General features: G+C 34.9%; 1 protein-coding gene and 1 long non-coding RNA gene across 8 annotated transcripts in view; one reads left to right on the forward strand and one right to left on the reverse strand.

Annotated features, from left to right (window-relative positions):
• The window catches only part of RTKN2 (rhotekin 2), a 180681-nt gene that overhangs the window by 137599 nt on the left and 17928 nt on the right, over positions 1 to 25154 (forward strand). For all 7 annotated transcript variants that reach the window (XM_035268284.3, XM_078345859.1, XM_078345857.1 and 4 more), the window contains 4 exons: positions 596 to 793; positions 13423 to 13517; positions 20377 to 20483; positions 21412 to 21543. In XM_035268284.3, coding sequence (XP_035124175.1) covers positions 596 to 793; positions 13423 to 13517; positions 20377 to 20483; positions 21412 to 21543 — 532 coding nt within the window. The remainder of the gene's footprint in view (positions 1 to 595; positions 794 to 13422; positions 13518 to 20376; positions 20484 to 21411; positions 21544 to 25154) is intronic.
• LOC118146330 (uncharacterized) lies at positions 787 to 12016 on the reverse strand. The gene is made up of 3 exons (XR_004732028.3): positions 11586 to 12016; positions 9265 to 9487; positions 787 to 1359 (listed from the first exon to the last, which is right to left on the reverse strand). It is a non-coding gene; the product is annotated as an uncharacterized LOC118146330 (long non-coding RNA).

Below are 25154 nucleotides of genomic sequence, written 5' to 3' on the forward strand. Positions count from 1 at the left end.
TTTTAATATTCCACATATAATTGAGATCATACAATATTTTTCTTTCTATGCTTGGCTTATTTTACTTAACATCATATCCTCCAAGTTCATCCATGTTGTACCAAATGGCAAGATCTTTGTTTTTAAGGCAGAATGGTCGTTGATACACACATACCTCATTTTCTTTATCCATTTTACCATTGATGGATAGGTCTTGGCTATTGTGAATAATGCTTCAATGAACAGGGTAGTGAAGATATAGCTTCGCAAGATAATGACTTTATCTCCTTCGAGTATAAACTCAGAAGAAGGATTGCTGGATCATATAGTAGTTCTATTTTTAATTTCTTTAAGAACCTCTATACTGCTTTCCATAATGGCTGTACCAGCAGTATACTAGGGTTCCCTTTTCTCCATACCCTTGTCAACAGTTACCTCTTGCCTTTTTGATAATAGCCATCCTAATGGGTGTGAGGTAATATCTCATAGTGGTTTTAATTTGCATTTCCCTGATGTCAAATGATGATTTTTAAATGTTACATAAACATAAAAGAATGTTATACTTTTATTTTCCACCAAATTAAATTTCTAATGTTATGAATGCCCTTGTTTTTAGTAATGAAGCAGGGCCAGACTTTCAGATAAAGGTGGAAGTATATAGTTGCTGTACAGAAGAATCTTCTATAACCAATACACCAAAAAAGCTAGCTAAGAAACTCAAGACATCTATAAGTAAAGCTACAGGAAAGAAAATAAGTTCAGTGCTTCAAGAAGAGGATCATGAAACGTGCTTGCTCCTCAACTCTGCTGTTTTGTAAGTTTTTAATACTATAATTATGGTGACATAAAAATGCATTTGTGATATTTTAAACTATTGTATGTGAAGTGTACCTTTACTTTATAAATGGAAAAACATCCTGATACAAAAACAAAACTTAGTTGTTTGACATTTATTCGACTGAGGTATCCTTAATACCCACCTTTAAAGGTAGGAAGTTAGGTGAGAGTGTTTTTAGTGATTTGGAATTCTAACACAGATTGACTGTCCCTTATCTGAAAGCCTTCAGACCGGAAGTGTTTTAGATTTGGACTTTTTCAGCTTTTGGAATATATGCATATATATAATTAGATATCTTAGGGATGGCACCCAGGACTGAACATTAAATTAATTTTATATATATAACTTATACATATAGCCTAAAGGTAATTTTCTATGATATTTTAAATAATGTGGATAAAACAGTTTTGACTGAGTTTTGACTTCAACCATCACGTGAAGTCAGGTGTGGAATTTTCCACTTGTAGTTGTCATACAGGCATTCGAAAGTTTCAGGTTTTGAAGCATTTCAGATTTTCAGAGTAGGGATGCTCAGCTTGTATCTACCAAAAAAAAAAATGAAATTTTGTTGGAAAGGAGCTATATGTATGTCAAAGTATTTCTTTACATATTAGTCTACTAATTAAATTTCTGTGTGTATGTCATGCTTTATTCTTATAGAAAATATTTTATCTCTTTTGAACAAAACCACATTATCATTATTATACTTAACTAAATAAAAAAATAAGTCCTTAATATCCAGTCTATATTCATATTGCCCAATTCTGAAAATATCTTCTTTTGATTTGTTCAAATCAAAATCCAAAGATGATCCAAAATATCACATGAAGTGAGTCTTTTAAGTTTCTTTTAATCTACCACAATTTCTTGTCTTCTCTTTTTCTTGTCATTATTTATTGAAGAGACTAGGTCTTGTAGAATTTTCCATATTTTGAATTTAGCTGATGGCATCTTTGTGGTCTTTTTTTACATTTTTTTCTGGCCCTTGTATTTTTTTGTAACCTCATAGTTAGATCTAGAGGACTGATTAGATTCAGTTCTCTTTTAGGGGAATAATACTCATATTTTTAGATGTACTTCCAACCGGCTTCTAGTAGGAGGCTTTGTCCCACTTTCAGTAATGTTAAAATCGATCAGTGGGTTTAGGTGTTGCCAGCCTAACCCATCCAGTATAAAGTTCCCTCTCAGTCTTTTATCTAATGGTTTTTAACAGTCAAGGTAATCATTTATTATATCATTATGGATTATAATTTGGTGACTTTGTATCTGTCCTGCATTTTTCTTCTAAACTGGAATTCTTGCAAAGAATGTGTCCTGTAAATTCTCTGGATGCAACTACAATAAGATTGGTGGAGGAAAAGGAAGAAAAAAATACTTGATTCTTCTCTTTACTAGATTTTAGAATATCAAGTTGAAACCCTAGCAGTCATGGAGGTGATCAGTACTTTATTTGAACTCTTGAATTTTTTTTTTAAAGACAGATCTGGCTCTGTGATCCTGACTGGAGTGCAGTGGCACTCTCATCTTACTGCACCTTAGCCTCCTGAGTAGCTGGGACTACAGGCACATGCCACCAGCCATGCATGGTGGCTAATTTTTAAATTTTTCTTTTAGAGATAGGGTTTCACCATATTGTTCAGGCTGATCTCAACCTCATGGGCTCAAGCAATCTGCTTGCCTCAGCTTCCCAAAGTGCTTGGATTACAGGCATGAGCCGCCATGCCCAGCCTTGAATTTTTATAATATTTGTGTTTCAATCTGCTATTCTCTTTGATGGCCAAGTTGTTCATCTTTGATCAGTTGGAAACCGTTAAGCTGACTTCTACATCCTTTTGACACAACCTAATCTTTAATAGCTTTTTTGCTTTCTGACCTAAGATGGTCCTCTTTCACCTTGTATTTTTCTGCCAAGACTTGGAATCACCATTTCTCCAAGGAGTCCTGGTTTCCTTCAGATACTTTATTTAAACACTGTATTTGTTTCTTCACAAATAGTTTTATGTTTATGTTTCTTTGGAACACTGTTGATCAAGCTGCATTCCTAGAATTTCTTTGTGTGTCTGGTAGAGTTGGCTCTTCAGCATGTCAGTAATTTTAATGTAATTATAAAAAGCAAAATATTTTAGGTATAGATCCTAGAAATGCTAGTAATCAAAATTTAATTGCTCTTTTCATGTGAGATATATTACATGCAAAATATACTTTGGCACGCTAGCATAGTGTCTTTCAATCTATTTTGATTGATGCTCCTGCTCAAGAATACATTTTACATCATGACTGAGTGCACAGTTATGTAAGCAGATAGATTTTAGGAAGTAGTTCTTAACCCTTACTATTTACAATATAATTATTAGACATTTTCTTATTCTGTTGATTTCAGGTTTTTTAAAAAAATGCTGTTTGTAAATCATTAAGTTGATTTCATGACCCATAAATCAGTCCCAGTCCACATTCTGAGAAACAGTCATAGAAAATGTCTTTCCAATATAAATATCATTTAAAAGGAGGCAAGAGATCTTTAATTTTCTTTTCTTGGATCTAAGACCATCTTTAAAACTTCTCTACATTAATATTCTAGCAAGGATTTGCTGGAAGGTACTTTAATTAAATCATAAGGTGGTGGAATTAATTCTTTTTGATGATTAGATAAACAATTCTATTTCCAGGTTTTAGAGCAGAAAGAGACCTTAGGATAATTACCTAGTTCAATAGTTTTTAAATTTTTTAAGTAGCATAACTCCTATTTTAAAAATGACAGGACCAGTAGTGTCTCTTTCCAACTACACTATATGATAGAAAAGTTACATTTTTCCCTCACTTTGCTCATATGAAAGGCAAGGTGTTTGTATACAACCATTTCTTTTTAGAAAGCTTCTCAGACATGTCTGGGGTTTCATGCACCTTTACAGCATGTAAAAACAGTGAATGTATGTCTTAGTTTAAAACCTCATTTGGCCGTGAATGCTGAATTTTTAATTTCTCTCATTTATTACTTGTATGACCCAAGAGAGATTAATTTACTTTCTGAGTTTTTATTTTTCCTTCTGGAAAATGGAAATAATAATATCTAAACTCCAAAGGATAATTATGAGATTCAGTAAGATAATGCATGGATGTGGTTTATAAAGGAAGCATTTTGTAGTAGGCTCCGTTACCATTATTGTTACTATTTTTACTGTTCCCAGACCAGTCTTTTCTAGGCCTTTTTTTTAAACTCATGCTAAAACTTCACAGTTTAGAAACTTGACATATGATTATAAAAGGTAACCACATTTTTTTCATTTAAACTATCATCTAAATGATGTTAGAAACTATATTTAAGGCCAGGCGCAGTGGCTCATACCTGTAATCCCAACACTTTGGAAGGCCGAGGCAGGCAAATTGCTTGAGCCCAGGAGTTCATGACCAGCCTGGGCACCATGGTAAAACCCCTTCTCTACTAAAAATACAAAAAGTAGCCTAGATGTAGTCAGCTATCCAGGAGGCCGAGGTAGGAGGATCACCTGAGCCTGGGAGGTTGAGGCTACAGTGAGCTGTGATCATGGCACTGCACTCTAGCCAGAGCATAAGAGGGAGGGAGGGAGGGAGGGAGGAATGGAGGAAGGAAGGTAAGTGAGAGGGAGGGAGAGAGGGGGAAGATTTAATCTATATTTCTTTTTGGAAGGAAGAGGGGGGGAGGGAGGAAGGAATATTTAATCTATATTTCTTTTTGAAGCCTAGAGGAATTTTTGAGAATGTTATTGTGCATTAAGTTCTTTTTAACAGACAGGCATATTTATCTTAGAGTGTCTATTTTCCTGTTGAGAATTTTTCATTCTATTTGGTTTATTCCTGAATCCAAACACTACTTTTACTTATGAACATTGCCCCCTTCAAACTTGCATGGCCTTTGCTTATTTTATAACATTAAAATTGGTCAAAAGATAAAATAAAACCTTTTACAACATTTCACAAATCATATTCTTCTAGTACCAGCATTCTGCTGACACTGTAGTGTGAACCCAGAGTCTACTAGGTTAACTCATAGCCCAGGACTCCTCTTACCTGATACCTCCTTAACTGACCACTGCAGCACCATGGTAGGAATTTAAAAATCAGAATGCATAAGGGGATTAATTTTGTGTATGTAAGTGATCTAGGTCAATGCAAAGATTTCTAATATAGCTTTTAGTTTTTAACCAAAATGGACACGTAAAACGATAAAATTTTCCCTTGTAATATGACATGTGACCAAATATAGCTGTTCTTTCAGACAAGAGTGCAGTTTTTAGACTACCATTTAAAGTAGCCATTTATTTTTTTCATAACATTCCCCCTCCTCAAAAAAATGTTGTAACAATTGGCCTATTTGATGGAAAAAAAATGTAGCTGATTAAACTTTTGGGAACTCAATATTAGGGTTGGCTAAAAGGAATGAGTGTAATGTTTTAGAAAGAAAATGCTATTCTGACAAGAATGTTTTAAAAGTGAGGTCACTGTTGGTTTTGGAAGCATTGGCATTGTAGTTAGTCATGGTTTAAAAATGAAGCAACTTGAAATATCTTCATAAAGTATTGTTTGATCTGAAAGAAGACAGTGAACATTTTTGGTAATTTTTAGTATGCTCCCTGATAAGATTCATTTATTCATTTTATTGTGGAATTTAGCTTAGTAAAATTCCTTTAGCTAGATTTTCCCAGTGCCTCTACTAGCTGAATTAACTATTTTATGCTCCTTGATAACTGTTTAGTGCATTATTCTTAATTGTATAAATACACATCATTTTAAATGATCATTTTGTGAAAACTGGTAAAATTCAGAGTGATTATTTGCTTGACAAAAGATGTATTGTTTCTTAAAAGTAAGCACTAATACTACATTTTAAATATGATTGAAGTTATAAAACATGTATCCTAACACTTGTTCAGAATAAGTGGATTATTTATGTTTTGAGAAACAAGACTTAAAGATTTGGTGATATGACAGATAATATAGTTTGTAAATATAACTAAGGGGTCACTTAACTATTGTATATAATTAAATCATAGGAATGATTTTTCAGCTGTTATGTCATGTGATCCATTCAAAGGTTAATAGGTCATGGTCCCTGCACTCAAAATTCTTGCAGTTTAGTAAAATGTAGTCACTATTTATTTTAAAAGAAAAAGTATTTTAAACTATTTCTCAATGAATTATAAAGCTAATATAATACAGTGGAGCTCTCTTTCCAGTATACCTCTTGCTAGCTACAGGCAAGTCGGTTACATTCTCTGAATATCAGTTTCTTCATCTGAAAATGTGGAACAAAATATCTGCCCTGCCTACTTCAAGTAGTTGTTTTGAACCTTAAAAAAGATATTGCTTGTCAAAGTGCCTTAAACTGCACATAGAGATGAAGTATGACAGTGCTTTGCATGCATTGATTTCCAGGGGTGGTTTTCATCCTGTTACCATTTAACCACATTAATCATTTTGTTAGAAAAATAATAGGCCCAGTGTGGTCACTCAGGCCTGTAATCCCAGCTCTTTGGGAAGCCAAGGTGGGTGGAACACCTGAAGTCAGGAGTTCAAGACCAGCTTGGCCGATGTGGTGAAACTCCGTCTCTACTAAAAAAAAAAAAAAAAATACAAAAAGTTAGCTGGGCATGGTGACAAGTGCCTGTAATCCCAGCTACTCAGGAGGCTGGGATAGGAGAATTCCTGGAACCCAGGAGGCAGAGGTTGCAGTGGGCTGAGATCGCACCATTGCATTCCAGCCTAGGCATCAAGAGCGAGACTCTGTCTCAAAAAAAAAAAGAAAAGAAAAATAATAGAAACTTGGAAACAGAACTTAGAAGGAAAAAAGTTACTCATAGTTTAACTACTAAATACTTTTTATCATTTTGAGCTGATATTTTACTTTCAGGTTTTTAAATATTTAGCTTTGGGGGGATATTTAGTAATTATACTGTACATTCAACTTTCTTCAGACTTTATTACAGAGTCTTTACATAATTATTTTGATGGCCACATTATCTGTTAGTTAGCTATATCATAGTTTAACTGTTTTTAGAGGAGGCTATCAATAATTTTTTTCATATTATGTGTCACTCATCAGAAATAGAGGTAAATATCTTATTTAAATAAGATAAGGTAAATCAGGTAAACATATTAACCTTAAAGTAGTTAAAAATGTCTTAATTATTTTTTAAAGCCCCAGAAAGAAATGTAAACACATAGTTTGGTTATCACACAATTTTGGCCTATTCTGCCACACAGATTGTCTTCTAAACATGCCGTCTCTCCAGTGTGCCCAGCGCAGATGCAGTGAATAACATAGTTTCTTCCTGTGCATACTGTTAGCACTGTTTAACATCCTACTGTATTTTGAAATGACTCTTCCTAAAGTGGAGACTACTCAAATGTTTTTAGTGGTCAATGAGAATAAATTACAATGCCACTCCTAAAAATAAAACTCAAAAGTGTCTTCATTCTCTTTTTTTCTGTATCTACCATTTCAGATATTTTTTTTGATAGACTTAACATACATGTGTTAATAATACAGATGGTTAGCCCATCTAATACCTAGACCTTTCAGTTTCATGACCTTGCACCAGTAATCTTGTTCTTTTATCCATTTCAGCCATCCACCCCATGATTATATCCTAGATCTTGTCATTACTATTAATTGCATGTGCTCTGTAATCTTTGTAGTAGGTTTTCCACTCTCCGCCATCTCCTGCATTTCCAGGTTCTTCCCTTCAGTGCTCTGATGCCAACAAGCTTACTTATGTAGCTGAAAATACATAATTTACTGTTTTATGTTTTCCTAACATCTCTCTTCTTTTGTCATACTTTCCTTGGAAAAACTGACCTTGGTTAACTCCTACTTTTAGCTCCTTTGCACTCATACTCATGAAGAATAGATGAGAAAGCTAGAGAAAAACACAGTTATACTTCCTGGTGTCACTTCAGATACAGAATTCCTAACCTTAAATGTGTTCTCAGTATGACTAAGCAATTCTGTTTCTATAGTCTTCTACTTTACCTCTCTTCAAGGTAAGTATTTCACATGTTCTCCTCTCTAACCACCAACATGCTCTCTCTGCTCCTCATTTATAGCTGATGACTGTTTCATATGTCATTGATATTACTGAAGTAATTGGAAGAGAACTTGAATATCCCCCATCCACGAAATCTGCCAGCCTACCCACATCTTCCTCTGTTTGCTGTTTGCTGTGTTTGCAGTTTCCTTTCTTGTGAACTGCCTTCACCTCATCTAAGGCCTATCTACTTGTACACTAGATCCCATCTTCTCAGTTACTCACAGTAGGCTCCTGCACGTTTCCTCCCCTCCTATCTTACATCACCAACTTTTGTACATTTCTGTATACTTATAAACATACTGAAATACCTTTGATTTCATAGCTATCCTTCATGGATAATAATTTTTTATATTCCCATCTCCACTTCCTCTTCTGTCATTCTCTATTAGACCATTTCAGGTGGCTTACCTCATGTTACCTTCATCCCGTCCTACAGAAACTACTCTCGTCAAGGTCAACGGTGATCTAATGTTGTCACATTTGATTGTCAGTTATTGGTGTTCCTCTTCCTAGACCTTTTGCCACGAACACAATGGATCACTCTCCTTGAAATACTATTTTTATAAGCCATCTAGAATACTACTTTCTTGATTTTTCTTCCACCTCAGTGACCATTTGTTTGTTGCCTTTCTCCTTTGTTCTTTGCTCGTCACTTAATGGAGTGCTTGTGTCCCAGTATTTGGTCCTTAGACTTCACCTAACTTTCATTAAATTTTGTATATATACTGACAACTCCCAATTTTATATCTCCCCTTTTAACTCCAGACTCATATATCCAGTTGCCTGGATGCATCTAGATATCAAAAACAATCTCAAACTTACTTGCCCCAAACTGAATTCTTACCTCCTGTATCTGTTTCTCTCACAGCCAGCCTCATTTCAGTTAATATAACAATTCAATTTTTCTAGTTGCTTGGACCAGAAGGCTTGGACATGTCTTTAATTCTTCCTTTGCTTTCACATCCTGTCTTTGCACTGACAACTTAGAGAATACATCAGGAATTGGAACCACTCACCACCCCAGCACCACCACTGTATTCTAGGCCTGCAACAGCTCTTGCCTGGTCAGTTGCAGTAGCCTTTTAGTTGGTGTCTCCATTTTCACTCTTGGCCTCTGTTGACTGTTCTCCACACAGCAGCCAGAGGGATCATTTAATTTTGATAAAAGTCAGATCATAGCACATGACTGCTCAGAACCTACCATTTGCTGCACATCTCACTCAAAATCCAGTGTCCTTACCATGACTTACTGTGCCCTACCAGGATTGGTATAGACTGTTTGCCCGTTACTTATTTTGGACATCTCAAATCACTCTCCCTCCCTCACTGTACTCCAGTCACACTGGCCTCCTTATTTGTCAAACACACCTAGCATGTGCTCACCTTAGCCTTTATATGTATTGTCCTCTGCCTGAAATACTCTTCCTTCTGTTTTTCTTGTGGCTCACTTCTTCCTTTCAGGTCTTCACTCAAGTGTTATTTTGGAGATAGGCCTTCTCCTTTGGCCATCTGAAATAGCACTCTCTCCTCACCTTAATCCTTCACCATGCTTTACTTAGCTTCATGGGCCTGATATAATTATACATTTTTCTATCTATTTTTCTTCCTGTATAAAAAAAGGAAAAATAGTTAAATATATAAATGTATGTTTATGTATTTATACATTCTCCTCCCCCATTTTGTTGATTGTTGTAGCTTTAACACCTGGAACAGTACCTGGCAAATGCAGGCAATTCCACTTATTGTCAATAACCTTTTCTTGAGAATAACATATTCTGCCCTAAAATGCTCACAGGGAGTCTACTTCCCATTTTAAGTGGGAAATATACTGTGTTACCAATTTAAAACACCCATCTACTCTGTAAAATACAGTTTCAGAAGACTGATTTATCAGGGACAAATTATTATGTTGGGATAATGCTTAACATATTGAACCCTGATAAGCAAACAACTAATATGAATGTTAGTATGCAGTTCATGTGTAGTCATATTTGCTCTTCCATTGTAGTTGCTGTTCTCAATTACTTTGATTTAAAAAAAAAAGGTTTTTTTGAGACAGAGTCTTGTTCTGTCGCTCAGGCTGGAGTACAGTGGCAGGATCTTGGCCCACTGTAGCCTCTCCTCCTGGGTTCAAGTGATTCTCCTGCCTCAGCCTCCCAGGTAGCTGGCATTACAGGCGTATGCCACCATACCCAGCTAACTTTTGCATTTTTAGTAGGGATGGGGTTTCACCATGGTGGCCAGGCTGATCACGAACTTCCCACCTCAAGTGATCCACCTACCTCAGCCTCCCAAAGTTCTGGGATTATAGGTGTGAGCCACCGCGCCCAGCCTACTTTGATTGTTTCTTCACAGTTTTTTATGTAATACTTCAACTTTTTTGGGATTGTGTGAACAACAGGCAAAAATAAAAGCTAATTATAAAAGACACTATAGAAACTTGTTAAGAATAAGTGAATAATAGCAGAGAATGGCCACTTGTGCCTCTCTTAGTTCTGGCAGCAGTAAAGATTTGTTGATAAATTGTGAACTTTTGAAAAGTCTTAAGTGTGAGTCTGACATAGCAATTCAGAATGTAACTCCAATGTTTATTCATGCATTGTTTTGTTTAAAATGTTATGTTGAAATTTAGAGACAGAAATGTAAATTTCCCTATATAAACATTAACCAAAAACATTGGATATAGAGAGTTATCTTTGGTCTTTAATGACTATATGGTAAAAGCTAACAGGCATTCTCCAAAGGAGTAGTATTCTATGGAGTATGCTGTTATTTACTGAAGTGCATGCATACATTGCATGTTTACTAAATGTATGCATATTTTTCTTTATAATACAGAGATTTTATTAAAGATTTAGTAAGAAAGGAGGTTTATGAAACAACACCTAGAACAATTAAAATTCCTATCAGACGTCACTGTCTTTTTTTTTTTTTTTTTTTTTTGGAGGTGAGTCTCACGCTGGCTCACTGCAGCCTTTGTCTCCAGGACTCAAGCAGTTCTCCTGCCTCAGCTTCCTGAGTAGCTGGGATTACAGGCATGAGCCACCGTGCCCAGCTGACATCACTGTTTTCTTATCTCTCTTTGGCTTGTGCACGTGCATGCTTTCTCTCTCTCTCTCTCTCTCTCTCTCTCTCTCTCTCTCTCTCTCTCTCTCTCTTTCTCTCTCTCTCTCTTTTAATATACTCGATGTTTCGAGATTTTACTGATTTGGGGAAAAAAATCTTGAAAAAAATTAGGATTACTAACATAGGAAATACAGTTGTTACTGAACATAAATTCACTTTTTATCACCACAGCAGTGCCAGGATATGAAGTTCATCAGAAGAAATTCTAGGTATTTGGGAAGTACCACAAAGGGAACTATAATGAAAAGAAAAAAATGGAATGAGTATAATGATGTCCTCCATGTACTCACACTATAGATAAAACCCTCAAATCTCTGGTGTAGATAACCAGAAGAAGGAGATCCATTCTGTGAAAAATAAGCAAAGCTGCACGATAGTTAATAGTTAATAAGACGAGTTGCACATGAATTGCACTCGACTTTGATTTGTGTAGAGGCGACTGGGCATTTTAAAGGGAGAATGAGGAAATTGGGAGAGGTTGAGTCAGGCTCCGAGTTAGCTAAGTGAAAAGTTCCAGATAGTGGGAAGTGGGGATTGGTCCATGTAAAACCCATCTGGGCATGCTAGCTGGTACTTACCAAAATTAGTCTTCTACCTTACCACGGAGACTGAAAGACAAAGGCCCTGTTTTCAGGTCTTGGCTGGAACAAACAAATTCTTTTGTCGGCCTTGAGTTTTCTCAGGCAGGCACTTTAAGAAGATGTCTTAGGGATGCAACTTTGAGCTGCTAGAAACAATGCTAGTGTTTGTTCAGGTCTTTAGAGGCCAAGGTTGAGGCCTAGTTGAGAAAAAGACTCAGAGGAACCTGACTAGAGTTTGGTCCAGAAGACAGCCTTTGACCCTGGGAAATTAATATAAATCAGACCCTATCATTCCACTTTTTATCAACTTTGCTATTACACTTAGAATTAAATCCACCCCTCTTCCAAGGCTCACAGAGCCCCCAGGTGAGCTCATCACTGCCTCTATTTCCAGCCTTCCTGCTTGCTTGCTGTGCACCGGCTATACTAGTTTTCCTTCAGCCCTCCCTTTGCACATGCTCACTCTGCTTGGAATGTTTTCCTGCATTCTTTGCTTGGGTAGATTCTTTTATGACTAGATAACTGTTACCTTCCCAGAAAAGCCTTCCCCAATTCACCTATCTAACACAGGTCCTCAGTTTTCTCTTCTGTTTCTTTCATAGAAAAAGTTACATTCCAACTTGAAAATGCTGGTATTTGATTTATTCCTTGGCCTACTCTTTTTTCATTCTGCCTGCATCAGAATGTAATGCTGGATCTTGTTTGCCATTGAATGCCCATCACCTAGCATTGAACTTGGCACATTTTAAGTATTCAATAAATATTTATTAAATGAACAAGGACCCTTCAGAAAAATATTTGTGAGAATTAAATAATTTGCAGATTTTTATTGACAAAATATCAGAAATAAACTTGCTAAATTAAAACTTCTATTGTCAAAAAATGTCATCTATCATGCCTAATTTTTTTTGTAGTAAAGCATTCTTGAGTATACATTCAGAGGCATTAAGTACATTCACATTGTACAACCATCACTACCCTCCATCTCCAGAAGTTTTTCATCTTCTTAAGCTGAAATTCTATATCCATTGAACACTAATTCCTCACTCTGTCCTCTTAGCAACCACCATTCTACATTCCATCTCTATGGATTTCACTACTCTGGGTACCTCTTGTAAGTGAAATCATATAGTGTTTGTCCTTTTGTGACTGGTTATTTCACTTAGCATAATGTCTTCAAGATTCATCCATGTTGTATGTCAGAATTTTCTTCTTTTTAAGACAACCCTGAATGATATTCCATTTTATATATGTGTGTGTATATATACACACACAGACACATACCCCACATTTTGTTGATTCCTTGGATAGATACTTGGGTTTCTTCTACCTTTAGGCTATTGTGAATAATGCTGCTGTGAACATGGGTGTACAAATATCTGAGTCTCTGCTTTCAGTTCTTTTGGGTGTATATCAGAGTAGAATTGCTGGATCAGTAATTTTATTTTTAATTATTTGAAGAACCATCAAAATGTTTTCCATGGAGGCTGTATCATTTTACATTCCCACTAGCCATGCACAAAGGTTCTAGTTTCTCCATATACCAGCTAACACTTGTTACTAGTTTTGTTTGTTTGTTTTACTAATAGCTATCTTAATGAGTATGAAGTGATATCTCATTGTGGTTTTGATTTGCATTTCCTTAATGATTAATGATACTGAACATCTTTTTATTCTTTTGTTGACTGTATATCTGCTTTGGAGAAATGTCTATTTAAATCCTTTGCTTATCTTTAAATCAAGAGTTTTATTTGTTGTTGAACATATAAATATTTTGTATAGTAGTAGAAAACATACAAAAATACTTAAAACATGTCTTCTTTCTCACTATTAGTGGTGTAAAGTATAATTTACTAGCTCACACTACCCTAACCTTGGAAAGTGCTGAGGATAGTTTCAAGACCCATAATCTGTCTATTAATGGAAATGGTAAGTACAATATGTATTTTACTTACTACATACATTCTGCCTATATTTCCAATTATAGTGTGTTCCTTCAATTGGTTATCAGCTTAAATAGTGGAGACACAAGTGATTCTGTTGGTTCTTTCAAATATATCTGTCCCTCTTCCCCAAAGGAGAAAAGTTTATTTTCCTTTCTCTACACTGAGATTTGTTTGCAAGGTTTGGTGGGAAAAGAAAGGTCTCAGGTACACTGAATCCTTGTTTTTGATTTGGAATTTATGACTTCACTACTCTTCTAGCTAGAAATTAAAGACATGACTTACTTTTAAATTTAAAATCAAGGAACCCAGCCTTTCTGTTAGTAGGAAGCAGAGAATGTAAGAAAGAGAAAGGGTTAAATTATCTTAACCTTTTTCTGTTTGGATCGTAGTGGTAGTTTTAGTTTATCCAAAATAAATATATAGGAAAGTGAAGAAGGGGGTTAGGTCATTGGGAAGATTTGTAAAACTTAGCATGAGCACTTGCTACTCTCCCAGGTGATTTTACTCATGGTGAAAAATATGGAGCAGTGTTGGTAAGGCAGTTTGGAAGTATGATTTGGGTTGTTTACTTTTGTTCATTTTCTCCAAGCAAGATAAATAAAATAAGTGGTAAATGTTCTAATTATACTTACTGTTGTAAAGACTATGGCTCTGTACTGACAAAACTGATAATGTTATACCAATTTTTTTTTTGTTTCACAATAAGAAGTTATGTTAAAAATAGGCAAAAGTTCATGAAATGTAAATATATAATTTAAAAAAGATAATTTTGAGGCTAGGTGTGGTGGCTCATGCCTATAACCCCAGTTCTTTGGGAGGATGAGGTGGGAGGATCACTTGAGCCCAGGAGTTTGAGACCTGCCTGGGCAACATAGTGAGACATTATCTCTACCAAAAAAAAAAAAAATTGGTTGGCCATGGTGGTACGTGCAGGTAATCTCATCTATTCAGGACATTGAGGTAGGAGGATTGCCTGAACCCAGAAGGCTGCAGTGAGGTACAATTGTGCCACTGTTCTCCAGCCTGGGCTACAGAGCAAGACCCTGTCTCAAGAAATAGAACATGTCAAAAAATAGAACATTACTACCACTATTTTCCCTTGGTTACCCTAGGTGTATATAAATCTCCATTTTTGTGGTATATACTTCCTTGCTTTTCTTTATGGTTTTCTTTTTCTTTTTTTTTTTTTTTGTTGAGACGGAGTTTCGCTCTTGTTACCCAGGCTGGAGTGCAATGGCACAATCTCGGCTCACCACAACCTCCGCCTCCTGGGTTCAGGCAATTCTCCTGCCTCAGCCTCCTGAGTAGCTGGGATTACAGGCACGCGCCACCATGCCCAGCTAATTTTTTGTATTTTTTTAGTAGAGACGGGGTTTCACCATGTTGACCAGGATGGTCTCGATCTCTTGACCTCGTGATCCACCCGCCTCGGCCTCCCAAAGTGCTGGGATTACAGGCATAAGCCACCGTGCCCGGCCCTATGGTTTTCTTAATACCGCATTTGTGTGCTTCCCTAAATAATATAATTTTGCATGATTTGAACTTTGATATGGAATCATGTTGTCTTATTAATTTGTTTTTTGTTAATCATTCAGTATGTATGCTTTTCATTACTTATAGTATCTCATTTTGTGGTAATATGTATTTATCTCTTAGACTGATTTAATCATTTTGAATAGTTACAGGGTTCTTCATCTTTTCTGTTTCTTGGGTCAGTTTTAATAAGTTATATTTTTATAGATACCCATTTGATCTAAACTTCGAGATTTATAGGCGTCAAATTCTCTATAATGTCCTATATCTATTGAATTTCTGCAGCCTCTGAAACACTGTTCCCTCTTTTCCATTACTGGTACTTACTTTCTGTACCATCTCTGTTTTTTAATTCTAATTCTTGTAATAGATTAGTCAGTTTTATTCACTTAGGTGTTCCATATTTGCTAATTATTTGTTAGGAGTAATGACTATAGTCTATATTACTGCAAGAAGTGTGATAAAATCTCCTGTGATTATGGATTTTTCTACCCAAAGTTATATCAATTTTTGCTGTATATAATTTGAGCCTTTGTTATTTAATGCATTTGTGTTTAAATTGTGTATTTTTTTCTTTTACCTCAAACTGTACTTATTTTTGTGTTACAGACATGCCTCTTCAGCATTATATTGGATTTTAATTTTTCTCTAATTTGACAATCTTTTCTTCCTGAAGTTTTTAGTCCTTCTGTGTTGAATATCAAATAGCTGTATATTTAGCTTTAAATCTACTATGATAACCTGTGTTTTTTATTTCTCACCGATTTCATGGGTTTTTTTTCTTGCCTTTTTAAGGCATTTTTTTCTCGTTTGAATTAAAGTTATACATCCTTTTTCTCATTTTTTAGAACTTATCTGTAAAATTTCATTAATCGTATTTATTAAAATCGCAACTTAAAAGATTGTTTTGTGCTTTTCTCAGATAATACAAGGGCTTTAGAACAGTTAAACTCTTTCCCCTAACCTGTGTGCTATTGTTATATATTGTAATTTTTTTTTTTTAGCAAGATGTTTTATAGATTTGAAACTTATTTCGATTTACCTACATGTTTCTACACACTACTTGTATCTTATGCCTTGCATCTGGGATAATTTTCCTTCTGCTTGAAGTATATGCCTTAGAATTTATTTTAGTGTGTTCTACTGATATCAAACTTCTTGGTTCTTTTGTTTATCTGAAGATGGCTTTATTTTGCCTCATAATTGAAGATATTTCTTAATTCTGCAGTTTCAGTGTGTTCTTGTTGAATATTTAAGATATAATTCCAATATTTTTGGCTTCTATTTTATTGTAAGTGTTGTAAATCATTTGTCAGCGTGTTACCTCTGTAAGTGTAATCTTTTTATTTCTTTTTCGCCTTTGGTTTTCTAAAATTTTACTATGGTCTAATTAGGTGTAGGGTTTATGCTGCTTGGGGTTTCTTGAGCTTCTTTACATTGTTGATAGATATGTTTCATCAGTTTAGACAAAATCTCACTTATGTGTTTCAAACTGCCTCTGCCGTTTTCTAGATTTTCTCCTTGCATTCCTGTTAAACCTATGTTAGTCTTTTTCATTGTATCCTTCATGTTTCTTACTCTTTAGGATGTACTTTTCAGCTCACTTACAGATATTTAGAACATAAGCTATTCATAAATCTGGGATCGCCTATATAAAGAAGTTTGCTTTCAGACTTTAAATTTATAAATCACAAAGTTGATTTTACAAGTATTACTGAAATGCATGCTTTTAATAATTTTTATTTCATTTGCTGCCTGTTTTAGGAAAAATAGCTTTTATTTGTGTTTGCATTTTGGAATTGCATGTATTATGCTTGTGCATTTATTTTTCCCAGATTAAGCCCTTTATTGCTAAAATATAGCAGCTTTAAAAATGTATTGATGAAAAAGATTTGAATACTGTCAAAACATTGTTATGTGCTATTGTATAGTAGAATCTTGGGTAGATAAGTTTAAGACTTTTTGGTCTTCTACAGACCTTGGGTACCTTGCATGTATATATTAAATAACAAAAAAATTCTGGAGTAATTAAAACTTTTAGGTAAATAATGGTTATGGCCAGTAGCTAGCCATTTTATGGGCACTACCATCAGGACACAGCGAAAACTTTAAAAATCATTTTTATGTGGTCCAGTGTGAACTAATGGCCATACGTTGAGTTGTTTATACCCTGATGCCTAGAATAAATTATTTAATGCTTTTCTCCATAGAGATAGTACACAGGTAGGGATCTTCATTAAAGTATCTTAATTTTTTTTAAAGAATTTTTTTAAACAATGTCATACTTGTAGAAAAGTTGCAAGTTGAATGTCAAGTTTGTTTGTTTGTAATTAGAGATGAGTATCGGTATATTATCTAGTCTGGCCTCAAACTTATGGGTGCAAGCAGTCCTTCCACCTTAGCCTCTAGAGTAGCTGGTACTGCAGGCACACACCACCACACCCAGCTTGAATGTCAGGATTTTTTTTTTCCCTTCAAAAAAATTTATGAGAGCAAGTTGCTTACGTGATAGTCTGTACCCCAAAATGTATTAATATATATTTCCTACTGTCAGAACATACAGCTACATCACCATCACTCTCAAAGTCAAAAAATTAATACCAGTAAATTACTGCCATGTAGTCCTCACACTCAATTCAAGGTATTGCCCACTGTCCCGATAGTGTTTTTTATGGCAGAGGAATACGGTGCAGAATCATACATTTCATTTAATTATCATGCTTTTTTATTTTCCTTCCATCTGGACTAGTTCTTCAGTTATTTTTTGACTTTCATGACCTTGACATTTTACAAGAGTATAGTTAGTTATTTTGTAAAAGGTCCCTCTATCTGGGTTTGTCTCATGTTTTCTTGAAATAAGATTCAGGATGTGCTTCTCTGGCAGAAATATCACAGAAGTAATACTGCTTTCTCATTGCATCCTATCAGGTGACATATCATTGATTCAGCCATTATTAATGATGTTCGATTTGATCACTTGGTTAAGATGGTGTCTTCCAAACTTCTGTACTATGAAGTTACTCTTTTGTTTCCCTCTTTGTAATTAGTACGTACTTTGTGGTGAGAGGAGAGTACCTTGAAACTACTCTAGCCTGGCCACATGGAAAAACCATCCCTACAAAAAATACAAAAACTAGCTGGGAGTGGTGGAGTGCCCCTGTGATCCCAGCTACTCTGGAGGCTGAAGTGGGAGATTGGTTGAGCTGGGGAAGTCAAGGCTGCAGTGAGCCGAGATTGTGCCACTGCACTCCAGCCAGGGCAGCACAGTAAGTCTCTGTCTCAAATAAGAAAGAAAGGAAGGGAGGAAAGTGATAAAAGGAAGGAAAGAAAAAAAAGAAACTACTATGTAAGTACAGTTAACCTTTGAGCAGTGTGCAGGTTAGAGGTGCCAACCCCTATGCAGCCAAAAATTCACATAGAACTTTTGACTCCTCCTAATGGACTAATAGAACTACTAATAGACTCCTGTTGACCAGAAGCCTTACTGATAACATAAACAGTCAAGTAACACATTATGTATGTTATATATATAAAATATACAAGATTCTTGCAATAAAGTAAGTTAAAGAAAAATGTTACTAGGAAATCATAAGGAGGAGGAAATATATTTACTATTAAGTGGAAGCAGATCATCAAAAAGGTCTGCATCCTCATCATCTTCACATTGAGAAGGAAGAAGAAGAGGAGTTGGTCTTGCTGTCTCAGGGGTGGCAGAGGTGGAAGAAAATCCATATGTAAGTGGACACATGTAGTTCAAACCCATGTTGTTCAAAGGTCAACTGTATACTATTTTGTACTAGACTTTGAATGTATTCCTTGTTTTATTTTATATCAGTATGAACTTGTGTTTATCCAGTGTATCATAATCTGTTAATATCATTGTTTTATGGTTCAAATTGTCCCCAATTTGGCCAATGAGAGCCCATTCGAGATGACCTCTATGTCTTTTTGACACATCCCCATCATTCTTTGAGCAGTTCCTTATGTATCAATATATTAAGTTCATCATGTACTTTTCCCATCCCTGGAATCGGCCATTTTCCCAGGGAACCCCAGATGCCCTTCTCACACAACTTAGGGCTCTGACATACTGCTGAGTTACCCCATGTGTGGATGGCTGCTTCACTGCTGTCAGACTCTGACTTCTAAGGCTAGGCTGCCCCTGAACATGGGTACTCTGTTCTGCTTGGGTTCTGATACTTCACATCAAGCAGCCCCCACTTTCTCTGATTGGTCCCTGACTCCCCACAGCAGGCCGTCTCCTGAGTAGAGGATCCCCTTGGGCTCTAATGTTTCACCTCAGGCTCCTCTTCCCAGGCATACCTTTTTTACCCTGGTTGCTCAAGACAGTCTCAAATCTAGGCTGCACCCCAGTGTCATCACCCTCTCAGCCCCTTGAGGCACTGATACCTCCTGCAGGCAGCCCCACCTGCTCAACATTCTCATTCTGCCTGTCTCCACCATCCATTTCTAGCACACCACAGCTCCTTCTACAGTCCTGGCACAGATGTTCTTATTGGGGGTGCTACCTAATGGCTTATGACTGAGTTGTTTAGCAAGAGAAGGGGAAGAGAAAGGGCCAAAAATGTTGATTAAATTATCTTAAGTTCTCTGAAATAATGTTGTTTTTTTTTCATTTTTGTTTTGTTTTTGAAATGGAGTCTTGCTCTGTCACCCAGGCTGGAGTGCAGTGGCACAGTCTCAGCTAACTGCCACCTCTGCCCCCCAGGCTCAAGCGATTCTCCTGCTTCAGCCTCCCGAGTAGCTGGGACTATAAGCATGCACCACCATGCCTGGCTAATTTTTGTATTTTTAGTAAAAACGGTTTCACTATATTGGCCAGGCTGATCTCGAACTCCTGACCTCAAGTGATCCGCCTGCCTTGGTGTTGCAAAGTGGAATAATGTTTTATTCCAAGGATCACCTTTTAATTATTATAATGAAAATCAGAGCAAAAAGTAGAATTTGATAAACATATTAGAATGTTTTTATATTAAATAAGATAACATATTCTCTGAACAATTCATTGAATATTCAATTAAGATCAAACAAGAGACTAAACAGTTCATTTTTAATTCAGGTAATAGCATGTTATAAACTATCAGTTTAATATCCTGTCCTTTCTGTTCTCATATTTGATCTCCACACTAAATACGGTACTGGTATTTGAGTAGGATGACTCTTTACATAAAAGTAATTTTAAAATATGTTCTGTACAAAGCAAAACAAAATTGTAAAAAAAATGTATAATGACCTTAAATAAACATATATTTGTAACTTGGTTTTTTTTTTTTTTTCTCTTTAAATAGAGGAGTCTTCATTTTGGCTTCCCCTATATGGCAACATGTGCTGTCGACTAGTTGCCCAGCCAGCTTGTATGGCTGAGGATGCATTTGCAGGATTTCTTAATCAGCAGGTTAGAGGACTTTAAATATCATAGAACAATTGTAGCTCCATTTTAAATCTTAATATACTGGCAGTTGTTTCACCTTCTGATATTGAGAATTATTGTTTTAAGTCTTTTTTTAAAAGTCAGTTTTCTAAATGTTATCAGATATAAACTGGTTCCGGATGAAAAGAATGACATGGCAGGGAGGGATCTACAGCAATGTTGATGGCTAAGGCGCTACCTCTCCATGCTCCTCTGCTTCATTAATAGCAGCAACAGGACCATCAGCAACAGAAGAATCCTTATGGAAACTGATGAGGGCTGCTCAGCACCTTTCACATAAAGGTCTTTCTGGCAGACAGCATTTGGCACAATTTAGGACTCAGAGCTTCCAAAACTGCCTTTCTGCCACCTACTCCTGATTTATTTATAACCATAGTTATTTATATTCAGTAAATAATTAATTGTGAGCTTCAATGAATCAATAGCTTTTTCTGAAAGATTCCATTAGGAGGAAAGAAAATTTGCATTCTTACAGGGTAGTTGACATTTTCTGATGCTCTGAGAACAGTAAGGGAAAATAATATTTTTGAACATACAGATATTTTCCTGAGTCATTTGATGAATTGCTATAGAATTCTATGCACTAATTTTTAATTGACTAGCTTTTCTAAAACAGCATTAATCTATGGTTTTATGTGTGTAAAAGTTAGGTGGTAATCATTGCCTCCATTTCACTTAATGTCTTTAAGAATTTCAAACTTTTCTTCTCTGATATTAACATATTCTTGGATTTGGGGCAATTAACCTTTTGTATAGCAAATTAATAGATAATTCCATCACATTAAAAAATTCTAAATAACTAATTTAACCTTGATGAGTATTTTGATGAGTTTAGAGTTAAGATGCTAATAATTTAAAATTGATAGTCTCTTGATTTTTTTTTTCCCCCCAGCAAATGATAGAAGGTCTGATTAGTTGGAGAAGGCTGTATTGTGTTTTGAGAGGAGGTAAACTCTATTGTTTTTACAGTCTGGAGGAAATTGAAGCTAAAGTGGAACCAGCTTTGATAGTACCCATTAACAAGGTAAAGGAAATGCTATTTTGAAAAAAAAAGATACATCTTAGGAAGTTTGTTTTTGTCTGTGCCATTTACATTGTTGATGCCTTATAAAGAAAAGAGAAGCAGTGGTAAAAACAAGTTAGTTCATAAATATGATTTAACCTTTTTCTATTACAGAGCTTATCTGTTATAAGAAATACTGTATATTTCCTAAGAAAACATAGTAATGGACATCTATACCAGTAAATGGGTTTTAAAGCAGAGAATGTAACTCCACATTAATAGTATATTTACGTTTTTTATGAATGTATTTGAGATTAAACATAAATTGTTAGCTCATGTTATTGTGATGCTCTTTCTAGTTAATATTCAAATGAAGCCATAAAAAGACCTTCTTAACTATACTTTCTGATTTCTTATGGGATTGTTGGGCAATTGTCCAATCTTCTGCCAGAACAGAAAAGCCTGCCAGTCCATTTAGAATAGTTGTGTGCTTATACTCCATTTAAAAAGTAGTACCACACCACCTAGAGAATTTCTCAAATATATATATACTGGTTTGATACAAATGAGACTATTGAAATCTAGCTACAATTTTTTCATCTAAAATCCTGTAGGAAACCTTTTCAGTATAAGGCAGACTTAGTTTCTTCTACTTCATGGTCTTAAATTTAGCTTTGTCTATTATTTAAGTTTAGTGTTGATTAGAGAATTTTTCTTTCCTCATTTTTTAGAGCATTCCTACTCTAGAAAAATAGCATTTCTAGACCAAAATGTCACTGTTTTTGCCTGTGGGCTGCCCCTATTATTTCCAGTTGTTCTACTTTGCTTGTTTTTGGAGTGGTTGAAGTGTGTGATAAAACAAGAGCCATCACATTTGTTCTCCTTGTCTTTGAAATAATCCTTTAAAGAAGAATGTAAAGTTGTATGGCCTTTTATATAATAGCTGTATTCTTGAAAATCTGTGGGCACCAGTCTACTAGTCTATAAAGACTTAAGTTTAGTTTCATGATCTTTTCTAATAACATTTTTGTCTATTTCTATTCCACTTTTAGAAATTACACTGCTTTTTACCTACAGGAAGTCTTTTAGTGAGACCTTTTATTATATTATTAAATTCACCTAATTTAACTGTTTTGTTTAAGTGTTACTCTTGAATAAGGATATAATATCTCAGTATTATATTGAATCTATTTTGCCTTAGAAAGTTAGGTTTTTGAAATACATGATTTTATTAATGAAAAATTTACATGCTTTTTTTCATTACTTGCCAATTTTTGTTTGATTTATGCAGTGTTGTCTTTCCTGCCATTTTTTCACATTTTAGTCTTTTGAAAATTTCAGATGGAATAATTGAAACAGAATAATGAACACCTGTATACCGTTCATCTAGACTCTCGGCTGTTGTTAACATTTTGCCACATTTGCTTTCTCTCTAGTTAAACTTTTTTTCTGAACCATTTTAAAATCAGTTGCACACAACATAACATTTCTTTTTTGGATATGTTAGCATGTTTCTCCTAAAACCAAGGACATTTTTTCATAACCATAATATTATTGTCACACTCAAAAAGTTTACTTTTGATAAAATATCTAACATACAGAACAAATTGCTCTAATTTTCCCCAAAATATTTTTTTAATTTTTATTTATTGTTTGATCCAGGACCTCATCAAGGATCATGTACTGCATCTGATCAGCATTTCATTTGATTTCTTTCATCTAAATTATGCCCTTTACCTCCTGTCTTCATTTATTTATGACTTTCATTACATTGGCTTTTTTTTTTTTTTTTAAGTCCAGGCCAGTTTTCTTCTTAGAATTTCTCCAAATCTATATGTAACTAATTATTTCACTAGATTCAGCTTCAATAATTGTGGTAAAAGTTATATGTATATGATTATGTCTAATTTGGTTTTTACTAAATAGCTAAGGAGTAAAAATGAAATCCTACTATTTTTTTCTTATATGTTGTACCATAGAATATTCAGAGTCATAAAGTAAATTAAGATGTATTCTAAACAAATGATATTTTTAAAGTCATTTGTTTTATTTGAAGAGTCTTAAAGGAATTTAACTCACCTTATTGCAGCCCTTTATGGTAAGCAAAGCAGGTGTGGCAGCCCTGTTTAACAGGTGTATTATTTGTTTTACAAGTGAAGAAAAAGACTCAGATCAGATAGAACTTTCCAAACTAGTAAGGAAAATTATATGGCTCACCCTTTTCCTAATGGGTGGGAAAAAATAGATAAAAAGTTATGAACTGTTTTTGCTTTTTCCTCATAGGTGTACTGCTAGACTAGATTTGGAAGGCAAAATTGGACTTTTTCCTCTCTTTGTATCACTGTAAATCAATTTTGACAGTTTAAAAGTAGCTACAAAATGAGGTTCTAAGCATGAAGCCACAGTTGACTTACAGGTGATGGCTTAGGCATATATATGGAAACTTAGGATTTAAATTTAAGAGAACATTTATAATAAAACTCTGTTATTGTAGTTAGTGCGTCAGTTATTTTCTGTCTGATGACTGAAATTAGAAGACTTAAAAATTCCAATGGTTGTTCCACAATTAGCCATTACATATCACAGGGAAATTATTAACGTAGTAATTTGTATAGATTTAGCCTTATACTTGGAGACAGAGTGAGCTACATTTGACCTTGAGGACTGATTACTTAATTATCTCTTCAATTGAACCTAACTTCTGTCTAAAGTACAGAAGAGCACTTTAAAATTAGAACATGAAATAAGACTTGAGGTTGGAAAGATACATTTATTATTATTCCATAAGATAAATATAATTTAATTGTTAATCTCAGTGATGAAACTGATGACAAAGTCTTCTGTTTTCCAGCTTTGCAATATTGCTGTCTTCATTTTCTCCAGTGTTGATTTCCTGGGTTTTTCTCCATAGAAGCTTTTCTCTTTGTAGTTCTTTCTACTACCTCAGGCTTCCTTTGAACTTTTCCATTCATCTGAAAACTTCCCACTTAATAGTGAATGTCACAAATGTCACTAATCTTCTTATTCAAATATATCAAGCACTATCATAGTCAAGAAATATTTTCGTTACTTCCTAAAACATGACTGTGACATAATTATTTTTCCTTTTAAAGTAATTTTTTGTCAACTTACAAAATGATTCAAATGTACAGAAAAGTTGGAAAAAAAAAACTAAACTGATGGCCCATATACGTATTATCTAGATTTAGCAGTTAACATTTTGCCATATTTTTATTATCTCTTTGCTTAAATTTATATTTTTTGATGACCCATTTAAACATAAGACTTTGATATTATGATACTTCATTCCTGAATACTTCAACATGTAACTCCTATTAATAAAAATAGGGACCTTTATCACAGCTAAGAAATACTTTTCTTATGTCGTCTAATATTCAATCTGTATTCAGATTTCCCTGTTTTCCCAAAATGGCTTATTAGATCGGGTCTTCAGTCCAGGATTATTCAGGGATTATGCATCCTCTGTAATTCTTCTAAATTGTAAATGAGGTCTAGAGACTTGATTGTATTTATGTAAAACATTTTTATTAGAATATTTTATGGTTGATGACAGACGAGTACTTTATAGAGCCTCCAGTTGAGAGGCTTATGAAGTCAGGTTGTCGTCACTA

Source organism: Callithrix jacchus, chromosome 12 (genome assembly GCF_049354715.1).
Source record: "Callithrix jacchus isolate 240 chromosome 12, calJac240_pri, whole genome shotgun sequence".
In the NCBI taxonomy this organism is placed as follows: Eukaryota; Metazoa; Chordata; class Mammalia; order Primates; family Cebidae; genus Callithrix; species Callithrix jacchus.